At 28.5% G+C, this 25,497-nt stretch overlaps 1 protein-coding gene across 1 annotated transcript in view; it reads left to right on the forward strand.

The window, feature by feature from the left end:
• The first annotated feature begins 9,825 nt into the window (after window positions 1-9,825).
• LOC123290617 (protein outspread) overlaps window positions 9,826-25,497 on the forward strand; it is a 449,936-nt gene continuing 434,264 nt past the window's right edge. The window contains exon 1 of the mRNA XM_044870872.1: window positions 9,826-9,990. Within this exon, the coding sequence (XP_044726807.1) occupies window positions 9,850-9,990 (141 nt within the window). The 5' untranslated portion in view covers window positions 9,826-9,849. The remainder of the gene's footprint in view (window positions 9,991-25,497) is intronic.

The raw sequence follows: 25,497 nt of genomic DNA on the forward strand, positions 1-25,497 counted from the left end.
AATTTTCAATATTTTGAAAATTACTACAGATATCGAAAAATTTTATACTTTGTGCCCCATATTGCCAAGATATAACATTATTATTACTTCACCATCAAAATTGAAAATGTATTTTTTTTTTAATTTGTGCCCCCACTACCGTGCTCATACATCCTTAATTAGTAGGGCACAATGAGTGTTTTTTGGTTTAAATAATTCATTAAGGTTTTAACTTCAATTTAAATAGTTTTTTTTTAATTTCCACCGACTTGTTTTGGAGAAAACATATCATCCATCTACTGTTTTCCCATAAGAACAATGTTAAATATGCCTAATTTTGAAGTCATTTATTTATTTAAATAATCGGGCAACACCCCCAAAAAATCAAATTTTCTAAAATTTTCTGAATTGATTTAGACTTTAGTCCAACTTCATATTTTAAAAAAATCCAATCGTTTATATAAAATTGCTGTAGCGCTCGTACATCTTTAATTCGTTAATTTTATCAGTTATTTTGTACACATAAAAGTGTATCTAAAAATAATTATTAATTTAGCAAAAACAAATAAGGCAATGATAAAATTTAAAAACTAGCAAAAAAATTATTAAATTATAAATAATTCTAATTCTAGACCTTTCATTGAAAAATGTGTAATGGTTCATTTTCTTATAATTTCTGATCATTCAGATTTTTAAACTTTATCGACAAAAAATTTTAAGTCTTACACAGTTTTTATAACTTTCCATTTTGCTCAATAAATACACGATCTTCTTCAAGTTTTTGTTCGAAAGTTATAAAATAACAAAAACTAACAAAAATTACTTAATAAAATTCACACCATAGAAATTGCGTAGTCTTAGTGAATATATATCTACTCATCAAAACTATTAAAGAAAAATTTCAAAATTTAGAAAAACCCCGACAAATTTTTCGGGTGCTGAACTCTAAGCTTGCACTTGAAACGTATCAAAGAACATTCTCCATTAAATTACCTTTTTTTGAAAATCATCTCTCAGTTTTTTAGGGTACGGAACCTAAAACCTTAGTGGATTTCTCATACTCTACTCACCCAATCGTTTAGTGCACCCAATTTTTGTATACTTTTCTCAATTTTTTCATGATATACACCAAAAATTTCATCAGAACGACATGAGCTCCTGTTCAAGAAATAACCAATTTTACAAACAAAAATATAGATTTACCCATGTCAATACCACTTGCAAATAGCCTCTCTAATAACCTCTTTTCCCCTAAAAAATTTGACAAGAAAATTTTTTAGTAAAACTAAAAGACTAATGAACCGCAAAAAAAATTTTATGTTGAAATGTTTGATCATTTTTATTAAAATTTTAATTATAGTAAAGTATTTCACTTACTTCCCGTGCCGTAGGTACTTACATAGTAATTAATACTTATAGGTTTTTCTTTTTGATAAGAAATAAGTTTCTGGTGTAATTAAAATTACGTAAATTTTACAATAAAAAAAAAACGAATAGTCTTAGATCCCGTTGCAAAATAAGTACATTTATAGCGTGAGAATAATCAAAAATATGTATGTCTATGACTTGGAGAATACACTTTTAACAGGGTACCGTTTAAAGCACCCATGTTTTCACAGCAATTCATGTAAAGACTTTGAAAAGTCATGGGTGCGGTTGCTCTCGTGTCCGCAACCGTTTCGCAGCCGGGTGAAAAGAGGTATTACCTTGTTATATTTTTACCTTCATAACGTGTTGTTAATATCAGAGTTGAACATTCAATAAATGTGGCAAAATTCAAATATCCTGGTTTTTTTTATTTCTTTTCTCATATAGACGATACCTTCCATATTTCATCATTTTAATGTTTGTATCACTTACTATTACTAGGCAAAACTTCGATTCTTTAAATTTGAGGAAACTTTAAGAAAAATTTTGACAACTTTTGATTTACGTATCAGAAATTACGAAGGCTGCCTACCCACATGGGGATGCTATACGGGGAAATTATCGGGTCCGTACTAGGGTAAAATAACACATCAGGGTCAGATCGGACAAAGATAGTTGAGCCTTAGATGGGTTCAAAACGAATTTCCTGGGCAGGATTAGGAAAGCTAGTGCATACACTACAAGGATACTCTTAATTAGTAATGTCCGAAGTGGGGGAGAGTGAATAAGGTATTTTCCTAAATGGGCTACAAAAATTAAATAATTTTAGAGTCTGATGATTTTGAAGCCCGTTTATTTGAATCAAAAAAGCGTTAAGAACCAGCAAGTAGCATGGTTGAGTCTTATTGGCATAATTCTTTTACCCTTAGATCAAAACGTAGAGGAGGTATTAACGTATGAATCACACGATGATATTTCATTAAACCAATTTATTGCAAGCAAGAATATTATTTTATGTACACGGAAAGTATTAGAGAGCTGGCTCTTAGATCAAAATCATCACGTCCATTGATGAATTTTTAAACATTTAAAATAACCTTGAACATATTCAAAATTAATTTTTTTTAAATAATTAAATTTTGTCTGAAGTGCTTTTCTGGCATCCAAACTCTTACATTCGAGGTAAATATTAAAATTCGGTTTCTCATTTAAAAATTTCTGTAATTACCTATATTACCTACTAAAAAAGAAAGAATGTGAAACAATGAGTGAGGAAAAATACGTATCAGATACACGTATCAACAAAATTTCAATAATTATATATAGATAAACGTGAATTAAAAATTTTTAACGAATTTTCTAAAAGAAAACGTAACTTGGCCTTAGGCCTTTGGGTCTTAGAATTGTTTAAATCACCATTACAATCTTGAATTCCCATTTGTTCTCTGCGTTTTTCTTCACCTATACAATATACTGCCTAAAATTCATAAGCAGAAAAAATAGAGAAAAGTTTAACAGCGAGTAATAGTTAACTACATCAATTTCCAATTGAAGCCACCTCCTCAGGCTAACGGGATATCCAATACTAATCCTTTATTAAATTTTTAACAAATCTGGCCGAGATCTATTTTCTGTAGTGATTATCAAGGATCCTTTTGAATTTCTCGGTAAATATTGACAAAATAAAAACGAGATAGGTATATCACTAAATATCTTCATTTCATAAAATTCGCTGAGGCTACGCAGTTCTTTCGCGCGTGGTAAATTTTTTAACATACTTTTTGAAAAAAAAGTTTTCCATTTTTTGTGGTTTCCCGAAGAAAATGTGACAGCATAAAGGTTGTCCTTACATAAATATTCAACAGCTATAATTAGAATAATTACAGAAAATTTTTAAGTGATAAAATGTATATAAGCTAATTATTTTAGTAACACCTTCCTAGTTTGACAATTATTCTGGTTTATACGATAACACAAAAAAAAAAACAACAATAAACAAAAATGAATTCAACGTCGTTAACGCTTTTAACTGTCACATTGTTCCTCTGTTTTATGGGCGTGTTTGGTAAGAATATTATCATTATTATTAAAATAAATCCTCTCTTAGCTGTAAGCAATGAACGTAGCGTTCAGTTTTTGGGCTTTATTGGCAATAAGATACAAAGTTGCGTAGGCGTGGATGTACTCAATCCTTAGGTACAATCTTAGGTAGTCAATCAACACTGACCTAGGGCAATACCAACCCACACATTCGAATTTTGTCCTACGTGGAACTAAACGGTTTGCGAAAGGCCGCCAATTTGCAATTTTCAAAGTAATTCAGTTTAATAAGTATTTCAGTTTGATATCTATTTTCGTTTTATCGAGTTATCGTGTTGACAGGCAGACAGACAGACAGACAGACAACCGGAACTGGACTACTCTTTATTTGATTTTATGCACACCTATACCAAAATTTTGTTCGTAGCATCAATATTTTAAAGTGTTACAAACTTGGAAATAAACTTAGTATCCCTTGATATATATTACATATATACAGGCTTTAATTAATATTTTACTTTTTTTTTCTAGGTCAGGGACTTGGTACTGGTGGTCTTCTACAAGGCCTTGGTGAATCTCTCCAAGGAATAATAGATGCCTTACTAAAAGGAAACGTTCCACTACTATTAAAAAATCTTTTAACTTTTGTCATTGAACTTTTGATATCACTTTTAGTACCTAGATTGGATTGAAAATTTAATGTAACATTCTTTGTAAAGTCAACTTTAATAAAGAAAAATGTTACATGTCAAGCTTGAAAAATAAAATGTTTGTTTTATTTCGATCTTTTAACTTTTAGGTAATATAATAAGTGTGTATGATTAGAATATTTATGATATTATATGTAAAAGCATTTTTTCAACAAAATTAAACACATAAAATAGTAGCATCAATGAATGTGTTTCCTCGGAAGTTCAGGATAAAAGCTCCGATTTTGATGATTTTTTTTTCTAATATTTGTTTTTTTTTACATTATTTAAAATTTAAAATCTCTCCGAGGGGGTTAAAAATTCATTATATTGTTTAAACAATATTTAAGCAACTTATACACAAAAATTAGTTTTTCGTTATATTTTTTTTAAATATATTATTATAATAGCTAATTAATTGTAATAATTAAAACTCCTAATTGAACTAATATTCCTAACTTATTGAACTGTGTGAAAAATTCCTCTTTTGATTGGAACGTAATTAGTTTACTTGTACGAAATCATTATTGCAGTGTTATAAGCAGTGATAGCAGTGTAACCTTTTAACCCCAACAGTTGAACAACAGAAGCATGCCTGGGTCAGTACTGACAAGCCTATCCTCAGCACCCCTATATAAGCCCATGCTTTTGCCATAAATAAGCACCCAGCCTCGGGCGACTACAATCCAGGCAAGACTGGCTAACCTAGCCTTTGCCAAACCTGTAGTCGGTCTAGCTTGAGCCAAGGCTGGGTAACCCATTTCCGGCCGTTGAATAGTGATCCAAGCTTTGGTCAATTTTGATTTTTTTTAATATATGTTTTACTTGAGTATAAAACAAATTTTTCAAGCTGTTAGCTAATATGGAATTCAAATATTTTTGTTTTTAGCTCACTTTTTCTAATTTTCTTTTGGAGAAAGTACACTTTTTTGTGATAATTTTTAAATATTTCTCGAATATTTAAGTTTAAAAAATTATTCAAAATTATAATAATAAAATATTTAAAAATTATCCAAAAGAATAAAGAACTAAATTAAAAAAGTCAAAAAACCCGACTGAGTAAAAAGTAAACCAAACTTCATCAAAAATGAACTGAAAAAAACAAGTCCAACAGTTTACATAGCGACTTTAACAGTCGAGACCCATTATTTGGAAGATTTGAGCCAATATAGACTTTAATGGGTCCCGATTGTTAAAGTCGCTATGAAGTTTGGTTTACTTTTTACTCAGTCGGGTTTTTTGATTTTTTTAATTAATTTTTTATTTTACACAGTCTTTTTAGTTATGATTATAAGGCGGTAAATTTCGAAATGTTGCCATTTCATTGAGGGAGTTAATATCATTGGGTTTATTAAGTAGCTTACGGTGATCTAAACTACTGATTATTATTTCATCTAGAATCTAATCCGGCTCAACGCTACATATGCTTGACCATTCGCAAAAATACGTAAACTTAAATCAACTAAAACTTGATCTAAAGTAGGTCCTTGTAATTTATGTATAGTAACACCCCAACACAATATCAATGGCAACATTTTTCGCTCTATTTTGCCATGTCCACGAAGTACATCGAATTCTGTCGTCGATGGTTCGATTCTACTCCAGGTACATCTCCTACTCCAGGTACATTGTTCAAATATTTGAGATAGAATTCTTTTAGGTTGGCCAAATTTTACAGTTTGTTAGAGTAAGCCACGTCACAAATTTTGCCGTTGAACTAATAATAGATTATATTGATAATCATCCAGATTCTTTGTTTTCTCCTAACGAGTTGGTGAATGTTGTAGCGGATGGTCCGCTTCTTCTTAAAACCATCAGCTCGTTACCTCTTACACAGGTTTCAGCATAACTACATATAAAAATAATTTACTAATAAATTCAACAATGGAAGCATAATTCATTAAGATCTCCTGAGGGTTGGCAAAAAGAAAATTAGTTGAATCCAATTAAAACGATGCAAGATCCACCAATGCTTTAAAAATAATATTTTGATGTTCAAAACCAGCATCCAGAGATACAAACTACAGTAAATGTAGTGACTGTATGCATTGAAATTGACTGAAATAATCACCGACTACTTACTTGAAGAGACGAAATCTTGGAATCTCAAAATAATGATGAATTGCCTCCTTTTTTGTATACGCCAAAAAATCAATAAAACATATTTAATTTATTATCTGTAATTTTATATATAACTAGCTGTACCCTTACACGTTCCGCTGTGGCACATTATGATTGCATGAAAATAGATAACAAGTTTAACAGCTTGTAAATTTTATAAAATTTGACAATCTTCCGATAAAAGAGTTCAGATTGTTCATCCCCACTTCCATTCCACTCCCATATCCCCTTGCGTCGGGGGTTATAGTTATGTGAGTAATGTATACGTCATTCTCTTTTATTCCATACCTTACTTGTGTATATTTGAAAATAATTGATTGTTTATCCCCACTTCCCCCTCCATCTCCCACTTGCACCGAGTTGTCGTGTAAAAAATCGTGTAAAAATTTGAGTTGAATCGATGCAGTACTTTTCGAGTTTTTGAAGCGTACACAAACCAACATAACATTTTTATATATATATATAGAAAATAGTTTAAATATTTCATTATGTGAAAGTATTTATAAAAAATTATATATATTTTTATATTAGTCGCCCTATTATCTCAGTTGGTTAAGGCGTAACTAATTCCGTCCGAGTATGCTAAGAGTAGCGGGTTCGATTCCCATCGTCGCAACAAAAATTAATTTAATTCATAGTTGTGATGAGCTGGTGTAGTGCATGGTATATGCATAAAGGAGGTGCACTCAGCCTCTCTGAAATTGAGGAGCTGATAAATGAAATTATCAGAGAAAAGGTGGTAAAACACATATATGGTGTCACAATGGGCTCTATAGCCTAAGTGTGTCCTTCGTGAATAGAAAATATAATCTAACCTAACCTATTATTATATTAATGGGATAATTATAATAAATATTTATGTAATTAATTAAATTTTAATACAAATAGTTGGAATCGTCCGTTGTGTAGAAAAAAAATTATTCCTAGACAAAAAAGAAATGAGGTTGTGGAACTGGTGATGACCCGTGTTCCTATGATGGCCCAAATTATAAGAAAAGTACCTGGATGATCGAGCTTTACTGCTTTTTTTTTTTTTGAATAATAAAGTGAGTGCATGTTTTATAATTTGTAGATATATGTAAAATAACTTAAAAAAATAGCTAAAATATTTAAAATTATTTTGTTTTAAGCAGGACATTTTCATATCAAAACGTTTGGTCGTAGTTTCTGATTTTTAAACCATGTATGGCTTGACACATGGTTTCCTTTCTAAGTTTATGAGTATTTATGAGTACCTATTATTATGACTGAAACTTAGTGGGACCTTAACTTGTTCCGCTACTTTATATTGTTTCAACTATAAAAATAATAATTTTCTTCCTCTGAAAGGAAACTGATTTTCAATAATAAAAAAAAAACAATAATCAAAATTATAGTTGTTCTATGAGGACTTTCGAAGATTTTTTTTTTTTGTATTCAATTATTCATTGATTGGACTAGTAATTGCCAGGATATTGGCTTTTAGTGCAATTAATAAGCTGGGATGCATAGGTATAGTTGGAAAACAGCTCTGATTTTAATGAAACTTTTTGTATCGTGTTTATAGGACCTCAAGGAACATTCAGCTTACGTAACCTAGTCATAAAGAGACAAAGGCATACGACCCCAGAGGGGAGCTTGGATCCTATGGCTTAAAATTTTTGGCTTATTATTTTTATCTAGTAGAAATTAATGTCGCTGAATACAAATCCGATGTCAGATTACTCGAATTCTGTCACTTATTCCAAAAAACGTGCCATTTTTGACCCGAAATTTCACTTTTTAGGAAGCCAACGAATCCGCCGTCCGATTACACCTATGTTTCGTAATCAGCGAGCATTAATACTCCTTAAGATCGATCACAGTGTAAGAGTGGAATTTCGGGTCAAAAATGATTGGTGACAGAATTTGCGTAATCTGCTATCAAATTCGTATTCATCAACCAAAAATAGCAACTAGATGACAATTTTAAGCTAAAATAAGGCTACCTTGGATAGTTGTTTAATCATTAGCTTCTTTGCTTCTTCAAAGTTTACAAATTACCAAAACAAATGTTCAATATTATTTTGAGCAAAAGTACGTTGAATTTGAATATTTTTATTGGCCTTTAAACATTAAGTTTACATAGCCATTTCTACCAAATATGCTATACAGCCATTATAAAAAAAAATTACAATTAAACAAATATTAATTAGTAATTACATTTACATTAGTAATTAAATTATTTATTTTAATATAGCTGTGGTATCTAGTAGTTATAAATCAAACTATTAGCTGAGTTTTAAACCATAACAATGCAGTGAAATGACTACCGACAGATGGCAATGAAAACATCTAATGATAAAATTTTTAAAATAATTCAAAAGAATTCTTAAAAACAAATGAAAACCAATTTAAAATTTGAAGATATAATATATTAACAATAAGAAAAATAGTTCTAATAAATTTTCTATAAAAATATTAAAACAATACAAAAATTTAGCGTAATTTTAACATTAAAGAAACGATGCGAGTGAGTATAAAATACATTATGGATATAGAAAATAATTTATTATATACCAAAAAAATTGCAGTTTTTCTCTGGAAAGTTTTTATAAGTCATAGAAGAAGAATGAAATAAAAAAGCAACTACTTTATGAAGTTAAATATAAAAAAGAGACCGTTAAGTAATTAATTAAAAATCGTAACAAAAAAAATATGCGTACGTAATATGATAAGATAACATTTGATTTTAACAATAGAACAAAAAATTTTAATTAACCGTTTTCTGATAAAATGAAATTTCTGTTATAGGTATTATGATGGTATAGCTGAATAGCTAGCTTAGTAGCATTTGTATTTGTGTTCTAGCACGGATTTCTTTTTAAAATTCAATTTGGTACATGCGCAACAGTACCATGCGTTTTACACTATGTTTGTTGAAGCAGCGGAGCTGGCGAACTGACTGGTGACGATGTGACTTGTTAAAATGTAAACTTATATCAGTCATGATTCTGACTGTGTTCCGTAGAGTAGTGTAATAAAAAAGTATTTTGTGTTTCATACGTTTTTAATCGATGTAAACATAAATAAATCTCTTATATTTAGGAGGGTATCAAAACTTCAAAAATCTATTTTTTGACACACTTAGTTTTTAGTGGGATATTTTTCAAACTGTTTGGTGTGTGAAGTTCAGTGATAGTTGAAAATAATGTGTAATGGCAAAATTAATTTTTCCAAGCAAAATGTTTATAATTAATCGACAGTTAATTAGTGAAATCACATGTGATCTTGTAAACAATTTAAATGAAGATGGATAATCTCAGTTTTTGAAAAAATAAATATTTTTAAGTGTGTTGTGTATATAATTTTTCTGGTAACCATAATTATTTTTGACCTGATAGTGAAAAGAGGCTGTTTTTGCTAGCGGGCAATTGTTTTTTTTAACTGTACTCATGTTATGTTATGTTGTGTACAGCCTAGGTTTATTTTGATACACCTAGAGAGCATAAAAAGATTTTTAGTGGTTTTTTTAATCAGTGTTATATTTTTCAAATAAAAATTTTTGTATTTTATTTGTAAAACTAGAGTGTAAAATTTTTTTTGGGTGTGTAGTTCAAAATCATAAATTATGAGTGGTATTTTTAAAGTGATCAAATTTTGAGTTGTATATTAGTTTCTTCTTTTGTTTATAATGAAAATGTCGTCGACAGTGAATAATTTACGCATTACGGATTGTCGAAAGTTTGCACCAAATATATTTAATAAGAGTAAATGTACTAATTGTTTCCGGCAGAAGGAGGAACATAGTGCTGAGGCATTAGAATCAAATCGGGTATGTTTATATTTTTTATTGTTTATTTTGATAAACTTCCCTAGTTTATTTATTTCCGTAACACGTGTATTTGTTGATTTTTGAATAAAAAACACATGCGCGGGAATATTTTGTTCTGTTGTTTGATGAAAACTATATGCACTTTTAATGTAATTTAAACTAATTCTGAAATCTAAAGTATAAATGAATTTTTATTCTTTTTTTGGAAAATAATAAGATCTTAATTAGAATCTGAACTTGTTTTCTTATTACTATTCGAATGTCTTAGTAATTTACCTATAATTGAATTCGAATCGACAATTGAATTTTGCAGGAGGCAAAAGCAGTTGAACATGGAATAGAGAACTCTAAATGAATCGTTTCAGAAAAAAAAAAATTTTTTTACAGTAACAGTAGGATCACCAAGATCTTTGTAAGAGTACTGCCCTTTTATTTAATGCTTTCGTCTGTCTATACGTTTAATGAATTTGTATAATTTCTTGAACTGCTTTTTTGTTGTTATTAATAAAATTTTAAAATAGTGTTAATAACATTTCAAAAATATTTAAATTTAACTAAAAATATTTAAAATCTAAAAAAAGTTAAATATAAATTTTAGGTCAAATGTTAATAATTCTTTAATAAATTCACTTTTTATTTCTATAAATGTAAAATACATGTATAAATGACCTCTATCTAAATAAAAGGTCATGAAACCAGTAAAAATTTATTCAATTAAGTATTATTTATTAACAGGTCAAATGTAAATTTCATTCTAGCTATAATAAAATTAGCATGTTCATAACAAATAGTTTTATTAGAAACTATTCAATTTATTAATTTCTTTTTAGAAGAAAAGCAGCATTTCATTATTTTTAAAAACGTTTTTAGCTTCTTTAATTACACTGTTCTCCAAAAATTTGTCACAGATACTGGCTTATATTTTTCTGAATATTTCTAGCGTACTTAATCTAAAACTGATTTTAGAATTTGTGTATTAAAACAGGTTATTCGAAAAATTTGATCTTGAAAATAGGATAAACAGCTTTTTTCGCCACAATTTAAATCTAATGCTACATCAGAAGATAATTCTTGTTCACAAAACGATTTACAGCATCAAAAAGTTTAAATCGTCATCTTAAGAATCCATTTTAAAACTTTTTACTTTTACCTTTTTCTCTTGGGAGAGTAATGTTAATTTTAACGTAATATTTTTAGAAAGATCTCAAATTATCGAAAAAAAAAGATAAATATTTGCTATTTTCGTAAAACATTTTGAAGAAAACATTACTTTGCGGTAAAGCATATAATATTGTCAAAAACCCGACCGAGTATTCAATTTTTTTTTTTTAATTTTTCTATAAAATCTAGACGGACATTTAGAAATTAGAATTCAGTATATTAAGCACATATGAAATATTATTTCACGTACTTGGGCAAGTATAAAGTCAAATTTTCTAGATCAGAGAATTAATTTTATCAAAGTTTTCAAGATTATAATTATTTTTGGCTATGGGACTGTAAAGAATGGGAAAAAAAAACATTATAAATAGTAAATCCTTTTTTTCTAACATCTCCAGTAGAAAACATTATAAAAAATGAATGATTTATAAGTTAGTAACCTGCTGAGAAAATAATTGGCATCTTGAACCTAAAACTGCAGTAAAACACCTTGCGTTCTTTTAACCAGGTAACCTTTTTGCTCTGTTATTATGCAAAAAATGTAGTAACATCAGGTATAGGTATATGTAATAAAAATTGCTCTTAATACGAATTCACCACATGATATGGTTTTACCTTTGACGCCTTTGTGGATGTTGTGTATGTGTGGTGATCCCAACACAAATCAAAATAAGTACCTACGTTCTATATATAAACAAACTAATTCAAACTATGGCTTGTTATAGTTTAAAAATTTTCACTAAGGCGATTGGAAGCCATTACTGTTATTTACGTAGCTTTGTCATAATCGCACTTATGCAGTGTAAATTGCACTTGCGTATTTTATTCTCTCTTTGCTTGTTTCTTTAATTATTTGTAATTTTGTAATTATAGTAAATAATTTATCAAGATGTATTGTCCTCATGAATGGATTTTTTAGGGCTAATGTGTTACTTAATTCCATACAAATATAAATATTATCAAAGATAATAAATGAGAATTCTTGGATATTTCGATTTTGTCCCAATTTTCTAGATCAATTTTTGTATTATATCAATTCGTATTTCGACTATCGTGTAGCCAATATCAATATGAATTAGCTAAGGGTAATTACCTACTCTAATAGTGTATGTAACTCGTTGTAAATTTGGTGACGTGACAGTCTGCACACTGGTGGTTCGGTGTGTGCACAATTTATACTTTCCAAGTATCTTAAGGTAGTTCTTCCCTACAACCCAGTATACTTATTACCCATTCTATACGTATATACATAGCTATACAACTATACTGCATGCAACTAAGTCTTTTTAACTGCTTACTGTAGTGTACACTACTACAATCAAATAAAAAAATAAAAATACTTTCTTAAAATTTCATATCAAAATTTAAGGTAATACGAGCGCCAGGGCAAGTTTATACTTGCAGTTGAAATTATTTGTACCTTATTTTCAACTTGGATGATTTATTTTGTTATAACTTGGTAGTCAACGGTGTATTTTTTTAAAAAATTAACATTGGTGGCGAATGGACCTCCTTAATTCAATAAAATATGTATTAGACTTTTTAATAAAAAAAACTTTTAACAAAAAGAAAACCGACTTCAAAAGAAAAATTTTTCCAGATCAAATTAATATGCACTAAAAAGTAAAAAATAACGATAATATAATGCAGTTAAAATTATTGTTATTTTTGGAGTCGGTGTCAGCCAAGGAAACAACTCTGACAGAACAGTTTGCTTATTAGCTTGGCTGACACCGACTCCAAAAATAACAATAATTTTAACTATATTAAATTATCGTTATTTTTTACTTTTTAATGCAAATTAATTTGTTCTCGAAAAATTTTTCTTTTGAAGTCTTTTGTTAAAAGTTTTTTTTATTTTGTGATTTTTAGTGAATCTGAAGTACACTAACTAATTTGTCACTTAAAAAGAATCATCAAAATCGGTTCACCCAGTCAAAAGTTCTGAGGTAACAAACATGAGTGCAAAAACAGAAACCTGAATATTTCGGAAAACGAATTTTCAGTATTTTTTTCACTACATCTAATCACTGTAAAGTATGAGCGAAATTTCACTATGCAATAGATAAAAACTTAAATTATTTTTCCTTGTATTTTAATATTTTTTAATTAACATTGGCGGGGAAATGATCTCATTAATCAGGAAGTTTTTGATCTAGCCATTAAAGACAAAATTCACAAAGAAATTATTTTAGTAAAAATTAATTGTGCTCTATAAAAACTATTCTTAAAACAATATCTACTTATGTTCGTAATTTTTTGATAATGATGTATTCATTAGTTACTCGGATAGCGAAAACAATGTTTCTTGAACTGTGCTTACAAAAATGTAGGTAGCAAAAATAATATTTTCTTTCAAAAAACCGAAGTATCAATTTTGTTTCAATCTGGAGACATTTCATTAAAAACATTGCCATATAAATTTTACAATAATTAATTGCGGAAATGTGCAGTTCCATATTTTAAAAAAATTGTAGAGATTATAAACTTTCTTTAATAAAAAAAAAGTAATTAATTTTATAACATTAAATTGTAAATTCATTTATAAATAGTAATTAACTTAAAAAAAAAAATTAATAAATATGTTGAGAAAGAAATAATTTCTAATATTTTAGTAATACGCATGCGTGTAATAAATGTGATTCACGCATCAGAATGCATATTTATATTCATCATGCAAACGTGTATAAAAAAGAGTAATTAATGTAATTTATGTACGTATAATTTTCCTGGTATGTTGGTAGGTTCTCTGCCCAAGAATCAAAAAGTACATGAGGTATCGTAGGACACGCGGCAGCAACGCAATACCTTTAATATTATGTAATCAATGACGGTCACAATGATATAAATTAACAACGTTTAAGACTAGTTAAATGAAAAATAATCGTGCCATAACAAATGATGCTACCGATCAAAAATAAAAAATATTGATGCTACATTGGTGCCCAATTGGTCCACTTGATGCCCAATTGGTCCATTTCCGGCTGCTCGCCTGTCCGTCAACACGATAACCCAAAAACGAAAGGAGCTTTTAATCTGAAATTTTTATAGCGTGCTTAGGACGTAAAAAGTGAGATCAATTGAGTCTTGAGTCCGTATCGGACCCATCTTGTAAACCGTTAGAGATTGAATAAAATTTTAAACGCAAAAAATGTTTCTTATAAAAAATAAACAACTTTTGTTTGAAACATTTTTTCGTAAACATCACTGTTTACTCGTGAGGGCGTGAATTATATATATTGTGTTATATGGGAATATCGGTTGTGTGTGTATGTCACACATATATATGTGTTTGTATGTGTGGCTATCTAATAGTGACTATCTTTCTTTACTAACATGACGTAAAAAAATACGATTGCATAATCAACACTGTCCATACGTGGTATTTCAACAATTTACTCAGTTAATTGTTTGCTTTCATTTGTTTAATATCAATTTTGGATGAAATTGTCGTTAAATCTCAATAAAATTCAAAATGTATCGTTTTCTGACTTTTGAGTATGAAACCACTACAACTTATATTTAAATTATCTTAATTTTAACATTTGGACTCAGTAATTTATTACCATAGGAATGCAAAAAAAAAAAAATAAATGTCCCCTAAAAACTTATAGTCTATTAACTTGCCTTAACTCAAACTAGAATTGTCTGCTAGCTTCCGTTCACTATTTTGAGTTAAGACTGTTATGATATCCAGGGATTTTCGTATATTCATTCACATTGTTTTAACGCAAATTATCAAAAAGGGCTTTAGAACACTTTTTGCCTTTTTTGCCTCGGGTACACTTATTTGGCCTTTAGAGAAATATTCTTTTGCACGATATATACTGAAAATTTTTTCAGTTAAAAAATAACACATCTATTATCGCCTTTACAGAAAAATACAAATTGAGAAGTCAATGTATGTGATTGATTACAATGTTTAATATCTCAACGGGTTTCAACTGTATGTATGCATGTGTAATGTGTATATATTGATTGCCCATATATATATATTTTGAAATATAATAATAATTATTATAGTAAAATCATTTAATGTATAAAATGACCTAAATACCATAAATGGTACAATTATTAACATAAAACAATTCAATTAGAAATGTGGACAGACTTTTTACATACATTATAAGAGATATTTACCTGATTTGTTCTTTTTTTTTTTTTAAATTGTATTTCATATTATTTTTTGAAATATTTAATTATCATTTTTAATAAATGGAACGAAATTATTTTTATCATTTTATTATTATTATCTATATCGTAACATTTCTTTTAAACTTAAGGTAGTTATCTCGCTGTGGGCATAGTGTTAGAAAATTATAAATTTTTATATCATAATTAAGGATAATATAAATCAATTACCATACAAATTTGCATTCGATTACTCAAGAGAATATTAATTAAATTTCGGATCATTAACACGGAAAGCATACACGGAATTTTTACGATACTACTAGCGTAATTTTTCTTATATATTATTGTATCGCTGGACTTTTTAGAAAATAATTTTTACGATAAATTATCGTAAATTTTATTATTGAAGTAATACTACTATAAAAAATAAAAAGGCAGATACTATAAAGCAAATAATTCAAGCAGTGCTAACAAAAATTACTATACACTATCGTAAAATGAATTAGTCTTAACTTAAATATTTTTTTAAATAATTAAATCCAAAACGTAAATATAATATTGAAATAAAAATAAGAGGTAAAATGGTAAAACTTACATACTTTATTTGATATTTTTTTACATTTATTTTTTGGAATGTAAAATTTTTTATTAGTATCACAAGTTTCTGATGAATATCCAATGCTAGATCCATTCATAATTTGAGGTTATTTGAATGTTTCCCTCATCACAAAGCCGTGAAAAATTATACATTTCCTTCCTATAAAAAAAGGGAAGAAATTGAATTTATCAGTAAAAAAATAAATTTCATAATGTCTGATTCATTAATGTCATAACAATGATATATAGGTGATATGTCGTATCGAACAATATACATCATTTCCAGAAAAATTGTTATTTATAAATTAAAGAAATACACCATCAATAAATGACTTCATGATCAATAAATGAATTAACAAAAAATGTTAAAAAGATGTAACCATTTTAATATGTATACGCTCATAGAAGCTTCATATTATAGTATTGTAATTAGTCAGATAGATATTTACAATCCAACTATCGTAATTTTTACAATAGTAGTTAGTATTGTAATATTTCTTATTAAATTAAATAAAATATTTTCTTTGGTAAATTACGATAGTGAATAGTAAATATAAATACTTCAGTTACATAACTTTTAAAAACAGTAAATTTTCGTGTGTTTTATTTGAAAGTTTCAGACAGTAAAAGTATAGTCCAGCATTAAGATAGTAGTATGATTCATTTAGTAGACTGATTCCCGCTGTCACAACACAAATTATTTTAATTAATAGTTGTGATGGGCTGGTGTAGTGCATGGTATATGCATGATGGAGATGCACTCAGCCTCTGAAAATATTTGAGGACCTGATAAATGCAATTATCAGCAGAAAAGGTGGTATCCAATATAACCGAACTTAACTGATCATTAATGTTTTTGTTCCGGGTTAGGTTATGTTAGGTTAGGTTGACCGTTTCATTGTTGAGATATTTTGACGCAAAGTTAAACAATTTTATTGTTGAGCAGAAATAACTAGATTAACAGAATAACTCACCACACATTGAATATTTTTTGTGGGGGATAAATTTAGAATTCTAACCTTGTTCACAATGAATATTGAACAAAAAATTAATTATATTTCAATTTATAAAAGCAAATCATTTTCATAATTATGTTTTGGAGTTAAATAATTAGAAATAATTGAACCATAACAAATCGTAAACAATAAATAATAAAATATTAAAATAAGTAATATTATTATTAAAAACAAATTCACAATCTCTTACGATTTTCTCTTACTATTAATTTTTTATTAAGTCAGCTAAACAGAATTGTTCGATTTCGAAAAACTAAGTGTGTGTGTGTTCAAGTGAATCCGATGATGGTTTAGATTCACTATTCGATCCACTACAAGTGTTTTTGAGGGTTCTTAAATAAAAAACTTTTTCATTAAATGGTAGGAGCGATTATTGTTATTACAACTTACATTGTACTATGTATTTTTAATGGTATTGAGATATTATTTATTATTATTTATTGGGTTTAGCGGGATGGGATTGGCTAGCGGGTGAGCTTCACGGACACGGACAGATTAAGCATAGCATAGATATTTTTGAATCGGAGTTGCGTTTCCACAGGACAATGTCTGACGGGTTCGCTAGTATTTTTGTATATATTAACCATTAAAAAATCATAAATTTATTCAAAACTTAAAATAAACTCTTTATAAACTATCTATTATTGCTGAATATCACTCATGTTTTTAAATATCATGTTTTTACCATTTCCATTTAGTCTGTCGTGTGTTTTATGTTTTTGAACTTAGAGTAGGGCCAGGGTATTGGCTACTTTTTGTCGGGAAAATAAAACTCGGGAATGAAATAGGGGATGGAATTTAGTGTGGATACTTGGTCATAACTTTGATGATAGTTTCGTTTATAATTCACAGGTGACACTACATGTTTTAAGGGTATAACTCTTGATAAAAGTTTCGTTTTGTATTCGTATATGTCGTATTATAACAAGCCATTAAGCTTATGCCCAGCGAAGTTGATGGGTAACGAGATGATCGTAGAACGAGTAGTATTGTAAAATTTAGTATGGCTATTTAACAAACAAATATACGATATACAAACAAACTCTTAAACTTATTGATAAAAATATTACATAAACCTATAACTGCTATGCTCTAATGCATTTTCTTTTTAAAAAAAATGCATCATAATTCAATGAGTGAGTGCACTTTATTACCTTTAGTATGTTTATTTATTAATGACCGCATAGCATCGCATCTACTATTTAAATTCTTTTTTAACAATAATTTTATTTTATTTTTTTAAATATTTAATAAAGTTAACGTGAATATCCATTTTATCCATTAAAGAAATCGTACAGTTAGTTTTAAAACTGTTTTATTATAATTATTAGCATAAATCGTAAAAAAATATTATTAATTTTTCAAAGTTATTTCCGTATTTATTAAATTCATTTGTAAGTATTATATTGCTGAATATGCTTTTCAATTTTACACCAACAGACAGCTAATTTTTACTTCATAGACATACAAGTCAGTTTATTTTAAAAACAAAATGGAGATATTAATTTTATTGTCTCCTAATTTACTTTTTTTGTTTTGAAAATTATCTACGATATCCTTGAAAAATATCCAAAACTACTGGTGAATTCATTAATGACATCAAACAGTCAATATGTTCGACTTTGCCAACCACCAACCAGGTTGTGGAACCAACCAGATGAGGACATTTAAAATTTTAAATATCTCCATATTTTCACAATTCTTGTTTAGATTGTAATCAATTGTTTTCTTAAGGTTGTTGAGGCGCTACAGAAAAAAACATCATTAATTTAAAATTTTGAGAAATTATTCTTAGCAAATTTTTCAATATGTTAAACCTTAAATTAACATTACTTCTTATGGGAAAGTCATAATTTTTAAAGATTTAACATTGTAAAAAAACAAATTCGAATCCGGGAACTCTAAATATATAGTCTAGAACGTAACCTCCTCCGTTACTCCTGCTCTATGTGATATTCTATTTGCATGTTTGTGCACACATAATACATAAACGTTTCGTACTATTATAATTCATAAAAATATTACATATTTTTTTATTAACTATTAACTTTTTACATTTATTTAAAATTTTTGTTTACTTTTTATGTAAGTCAAAGTCCCTCATATATGATACTTTTATTCTTTTGTTATATTTACACATTTTACCATTTAACATATGAGAGTGAGACTGTAAATTTCAATAGAAAACGCTTATTACGTATTTTCATAAGAACAAATAGATAGAAACGAAAAAAATGACACAGAAGTTGGGGCTCGAATCCTGGTATTCCCATAATCCGGTCTAGGACTTAACCAACTTCCTACTCTACTCCTACTCTATGGTATCTTTATTCTATTTGCGTGTTTGTGTATACAGAATACACAAACGTACACAATAATAGCAAAAAATTCACCAATTTATGGTATCAGAAAGTTCAAAATCCGATATACTGATTAGATATGTTGAAGTTTAGCTATAAAAACCCAGTTCAAGAGATCGTTTTGAATGAACCTATGTCAATTTTAATTATGAATTGGCACAAATTTTGGGTAGGTATTAAAACAACTTTTACACATCACAAAAATTTGAATGTTTTTATGGAGAGGGGGCTTTTGAAGTTATGATGGCTTCTTGTTTAAAACATTTTTTCGATTACTTAATAACTTTGGTGGAAATGGAATGCAAAAGTTTGGATTCACCGAATTAAGTAATAATTTAGTTTTTGACCCATTGCGTTAGACCAATCATGTGACTGCTAGCCGCCGGTCCATATTTATCCTTATTCATGGAGAAAAAAACGTTATATGTAGCCCCTAACACCCACTTTAATTTAATTTCGTGACAACCAATCATTATCTATTATATTGAAAGTAATTTCACATATATTTGAACGAAATTTCTCTTTTGTTTTACCGCTGAGAAATATTGCTATCCGAGGAATATACAAATGCCTTTTCAATCTTTTTACATTTAACAAATGATAATTCGACAAAAAAAAATCGCTTGTAAAACAGACACAGTCAATATAAAATCTTAATAGCATATTTTTTTTAATAACTTCCGATAAGTTTAAACAAGAAGCAACGAAGGTTAAACTCCATTAAACAAATATTCAAACATCTCTTTTACAATTAATCGCTTCATTAACCTCTTGAATACTGGTATTGGATGATGAGATCAAATCCATTCATTCACTGTAGAAGAATTATTGTAAGTACCCTAGTGGTGTTTATAAGGCGTAAATTTGACCTTAAGTAAAATTGATTTCACTATCAGAACCAAATATTATTTAAAAATTAGGAAACTTAAATAAACAATTTTAAAGTAGGGGAAGGTGAAGTACCTAAGCAATTTTTTATAGAAATTGTCTCTGTTTATGTAGTCCTGATTTTTATTTTTTTGGAAAATTTAAATATTAAACAACAATCGCTAAAAATGTGACAACAATACACGAGAACAATATCATTTTAATAAACATTGAAAACCCTGCACGTTTCTATTAAGGTATCCATTATTCTGAGTGCCTAGCAAAGACTTCAACTGGTTTAATGACGCAAGGTGAATGAAACTTTTTTTTCCCACTTATACTTCGCGTACTTATACTTGGTAACACAAGTGAAATTTACAAAGTTTAAAAAACCCCCTAAATATTTTTCCAGTACGGAACACTCATCCGTTTAGGCGCTGCGATGCTACAGACAGCCACATATAGCGGTAAAGCTTATAACACCTCTTTTTTGGTTCGGGGGTTATCAAAAAAAGCTTATTTACCATGTACCAATGATTTAGGTTAGCTTTTAAATAGACAGAACGAAGCCTATTACCCGTGATACTTTAGTGGCATGAATATTCTGAAAATCAAATTCATAAGAGGAGCTACTCCAGTCGGACTTCTTATAAAGATAGCTTAATTTGATATAGATAGCGTAATTTGACAAAACATCTTTGCTATCTGTAATCTCGTGTAGCAGCACGTATATATATACCGCCTGCTTCATGTGTTTATATTAAAGTCCAGCACACGATTAAAGTTTGGCGCAGGTGTGCTTTTTGATGTATTATACCAAATCGTTTTGCTTCCGAATTTTATGAAATTTCAATCATAGAGTCACAAACAGTTGAACAAAAACGCATAATAAATTTTAATTCTATTTTGTTTACAAATAAAATAAATTAAAAATGACGGAAAGCGATAAATTAAATTTATTGGAACGAAACAGTTGTAGAAGCAAAAACAACAACAAAAAAAAAAAACAACATAAGTATGAACTTTATTATATCTTTATTACTCTTTCAATAATAATGTGTCTTCTTCATCACCAGAGTACACAGTCTACGGAGGTAATGTGTTGCCATATGATTGATTATGGTGGCGAAGATTGTACACACACACAAAACAAACCGGACGTCACCGATACAAAAATTGAATTTAAAAGAAGATAAAAAAAACTAAATTTATACGAATAGAATAATATAAATGCCTGTGTACTATGATGGTGCTTCTGGCTGAGAAATAAAAATGTTTTGTCTATGTGTGTGTCCAATTTTAGGTTTTAGTAAATATTTTTTGTTTTTGGAAGGATTCCGTATCTACTGTGTGTTTTATATTTTTAATTGCCATTAAGTGATGTGCATAGATAAATCATTACGTCCAGAATAACTGTATTTTTCCTTGCATGCTCCAAACTGTTTTGTATTTTTAGGTAGCTATATAAAAATAATGGGGTTTAACCTCCGTTTTCAGATTTTCAGATTATAATTGCTCACACTAGCCGAACGTTTTGAAAGACGCTTTAATTTGCACCACAACTGAGTCGGTTTTAGTTAACTGATACCTGACATTTTCAAACAAATATATTGTAGGCATTAATACAATCTACAAAATAGTGCCATTTTAATGTATGTAGATGACTGCAGTAATTTTTTTTGTAAAATACAAAAGTTTAATTTTAAATAATTAATTGAGCCTTCAAAATTTTAAAGAATATGTATGATCTAAAAGTATTCAATTTGAATTCTGATTTCTTATTCTATGCAATTTTTACTCTCTTATTAAAGTTAAAAAACTTATTTAAACTGGATGAAATAATCCGTATTACAAGTGAATTTTACAAAATTTTAAAAGCCAACGATTCTCTCCCTCTCTGAATTCCTTGAAACATAACTAAGAACACTCTCGACCAAATTACCTTTCAAATAAAATAAAAAATAAAAGTTGGTTCATCTGTTTAAGAGCTACTCCACAGGCAGATACATAGACATACAGATAGTAGACACGTTTAACTTATTTCACTCCTGTTTTTCGCCGGTGGTTAAAAAGGAGCTTCATGGGTCATAAATCATGACTTTTCACCGAATATCTTTTATTTCGTCGATAAGAGCAAAGTACTTGTTGTATTTTGCTCTTTGAAAAATTTCTACAAGTTTGCTGGGAACACTTTCGATAGCTCTTCGTTGATCTTCAAAAGCTGAATAGATGCTTCATAGCTGACGAAGTTGTAGTATATAGCTATGACTTGAAAATCGATGACGAAATGGTCACTTAAAAATTATTGAGCATTACTTTGAAACAATATTTCCAAGAAAAAATGAATTGGTCGTAACCAATAATTATAGTGCGTATAATAGTGTATCTTTTTGAATGCGTTTGAAAGGATCGTATTACTTGGTTTGTTCAAAAATGTGTTGAGATATCGCGACTTTGCCATTCAAATTAATTGAGACATTATAAACTGTGAATGAAATCATTACAAAGAATTCGTAAAGTAATTTGGTTTGGTTCACACTTGACCATTAAAAAAAATAATTTTTTGTGTATGTTTTTTTGATGAATTTTATAGAAATACGTAGATACAATTAAAAATGGCGATGAGACTGTGTGTGTATGTAATTCATTGAAAATTTTATTATTGTTAAATGTTTCTTTTTAATGTTTTTTCCGGTTGTATAGTTTTAGGTTAGTTACATCTTCTAGCATTTAAGAGATTTTTTAAATCAAATATAATTTGTATTTTTTTTAGTTGAGTAATTCATCTCTGTCTTCCATATCATAAACAAAATGTTAATTCAATAGTCGAATTTTTTTTATAGAATTTGAAGATTTGTATTAAATAATAATTTAATTAGTGATTTTGTTTGAATTTTAGTAGTCTATTATGTGATTGAACTCATTTTAACCTTTTGTTTTTTCATTTTTGTCATTGTAGCTACTTCAGGAGAATTTCTCATTTAGAGCTGCGAAAAAACATACACTAAATTATATAAATCAATTTGAGTTCTTGAGTTTCTGACCATTTGAAGATCTTTGAATTATTTGAACAGTCCGAATAGTTTGAGGTAATATTTCCCCGAATGATTTTAGCCGTAAGTTATTTTTTTCTTGAACAAATTAAATCTTGAAAATAGATAAAAATTTAATGTTTTTTCTTCACAAAACTGTCCTACGTTGGATAATTTCGTAGGTCATGAAATCATCATCACACAAACGTATGATTAGAGTTAATTACCTTGTTCAAAAACCAACAATAAGTGCCTGAAGCTAGTTTGAAGTTAATAATAATATGATCGTTGCGGTTTTATCTTATTTTAAGTATAAATAAAATTTGATGTATGTAGATAAAGTAGGTACTAGACTAGGTACTAGGATTCTATTTAATCACATATTTTATTTTTATTTATTTATTTTTTTTAATGGTAATCACATATTTTGAAAGACAGTGTATAACTTAAATAGAATAGAAACAGAGAAGAACAAAGACAGACTATCGGTAACTAAAGACTAAATCACACGGCTTTTATTTCTCTGCAGTACAGATTGAAAATTCAAAAATACACGCTTCAACAATGTTTTCAAAAGTTTATAAAAACAATCGTTCTCTTGGAAGTGACGAAGATCAAGAGATCTTAACCAAGGTTAATTAGTAACACAAATACAGGCAAACATATTGTTATTTTTTGGTTAAGATTTTGGCCTGGTTTTTACATTTGCTCATCACTACTGTTAATTGGAGTCTACGAAGCCGTAACTTAACATTTTTAGATTACTTTTTTGGCATCTTAAGGACGTTCTCAAAAAATCACGCCACGTCTTTAAATCATGTATATGCATTCTCATTAATGACCTTTACAAACCCATAAATTTTTTAATACCCCTTACGGAGTTAAATTTATAGATTTGAACTGTTAAAGTTTGCGTTTTTAACATTTAAATCGTATATTGAAGTGTTTTTAAAGGTATGCTTTATTATGTAACAAGGTTAAATTTCTTAAGATTAATTTGGAAAACTATTATTCACTAGTTATTAAGCATAACAAATTTTATCTTATAAAGAAAAGTATTACAAGCGGTACTCGTTTTTCCATAAAATACATTAGTGATGAAATTAATGGCATTTGTGTGTGATTAGGCATCAATACTTCAAAAATTATGATATACATATATCGAAAAACTTTACTTTTAGTTTTCGTCTAATTTTCACAAATTCTTACAGAATTCACCATGCAAATTTGATTCGTTCCTTAAATAATGGAGGCAAATTTTTGAATGAAGTGGTATCGAACACATAATTTTCCTAAGATGTACTTTCAAATTAAAAAGTTTGTTCTTAGATGTCAAATATTTTTTTAACTTAAAAAAACAGATTTTTCTTGTAAAATACATACAGTTGAGTAGAATCTCGATAATAAGAAGCCAATTTTTCAGAATTTTGTGACTCACGAGCTAAAAAAAGGGGTGTTATAAGTTTGATCGCTATGTATGTGTGTGTCTGTCTGTGGCATTGTAGTGCCTAAACGGATGAACCGATTTTGATTTTTTTGGTTTTGTTTGAAAGGTAATTTAATGGAGTGTTCTTAGCTATGTAAATATGTGCCAATTTAGGGTGCCTGTTTTTTCTTACCCGAAAAAACTGAAAATTGGCAATGATCTTCCAAAATTGGCTCAGTTTGAAGGCTTTGGAGAATGTTCTTAGATATGTTTTAAATGCGACTTTGGATTCCGTAACCGAAAATTTTGTCGGTTGTTTTGAAATTTTTTAAATTTCATTTGTCTTTTGTCTCTATCTATATATAATAAGGGTCGATTTAAGGCTGACTCAAGGACTGAGACTTATTAGGCTAAAGGTATTTTTTAATTTAAAATATGTAAGTTTTTCTCCAATATCCGGTTACCGCACTAATTATACCATACCACAAATTTCCAGGAAAAAAGCAATAAAAGTTCGATCAACTGTCAAAAAGTAATAATCGTCTTCTGTCATTTACTCAAAATTTTCTAGGCTTAACTCAAACGAATGTTAAATACAAAGCTATATATCTTGTATGATTATATTACTTTAATTACGGTCAATCAAGACAGGATTACTATTACCGAGTAACAAGTGGCATGTAATTCAATCTTTAGTCTTAATACTATTATTTTGTTTGTTAGTTTGAATATATATATATATATAGATATTATTTAGAATTGAACAGAGTAAAATGTGTGTGTAAGTGAATTCAATCACTTTTGATTCAACCCGAAGAATTTTATTTTCAGAAAAAAATATGAGTATTGTACATGTTTTGAATTTAAGTAAAAGTTGAATATCAAATTAAATATTATACAATTATTTCAGTGGT

This window comes from Chrysoperla carnea, chromosome 1 (genome assembly GCF_905475395.1).
Source record: "Chrysoperla carnea chromosome 1, inChrCarn1.1, whole genome shotgun sequence".
Taxonomy (NCBI): domain Eukaryota; kingdom Metazoa; phylum Arthropoda; class Insecta; order Neuroptera; family Chrysopidae; genus Chrysoperla; species Chrysoperla carnea.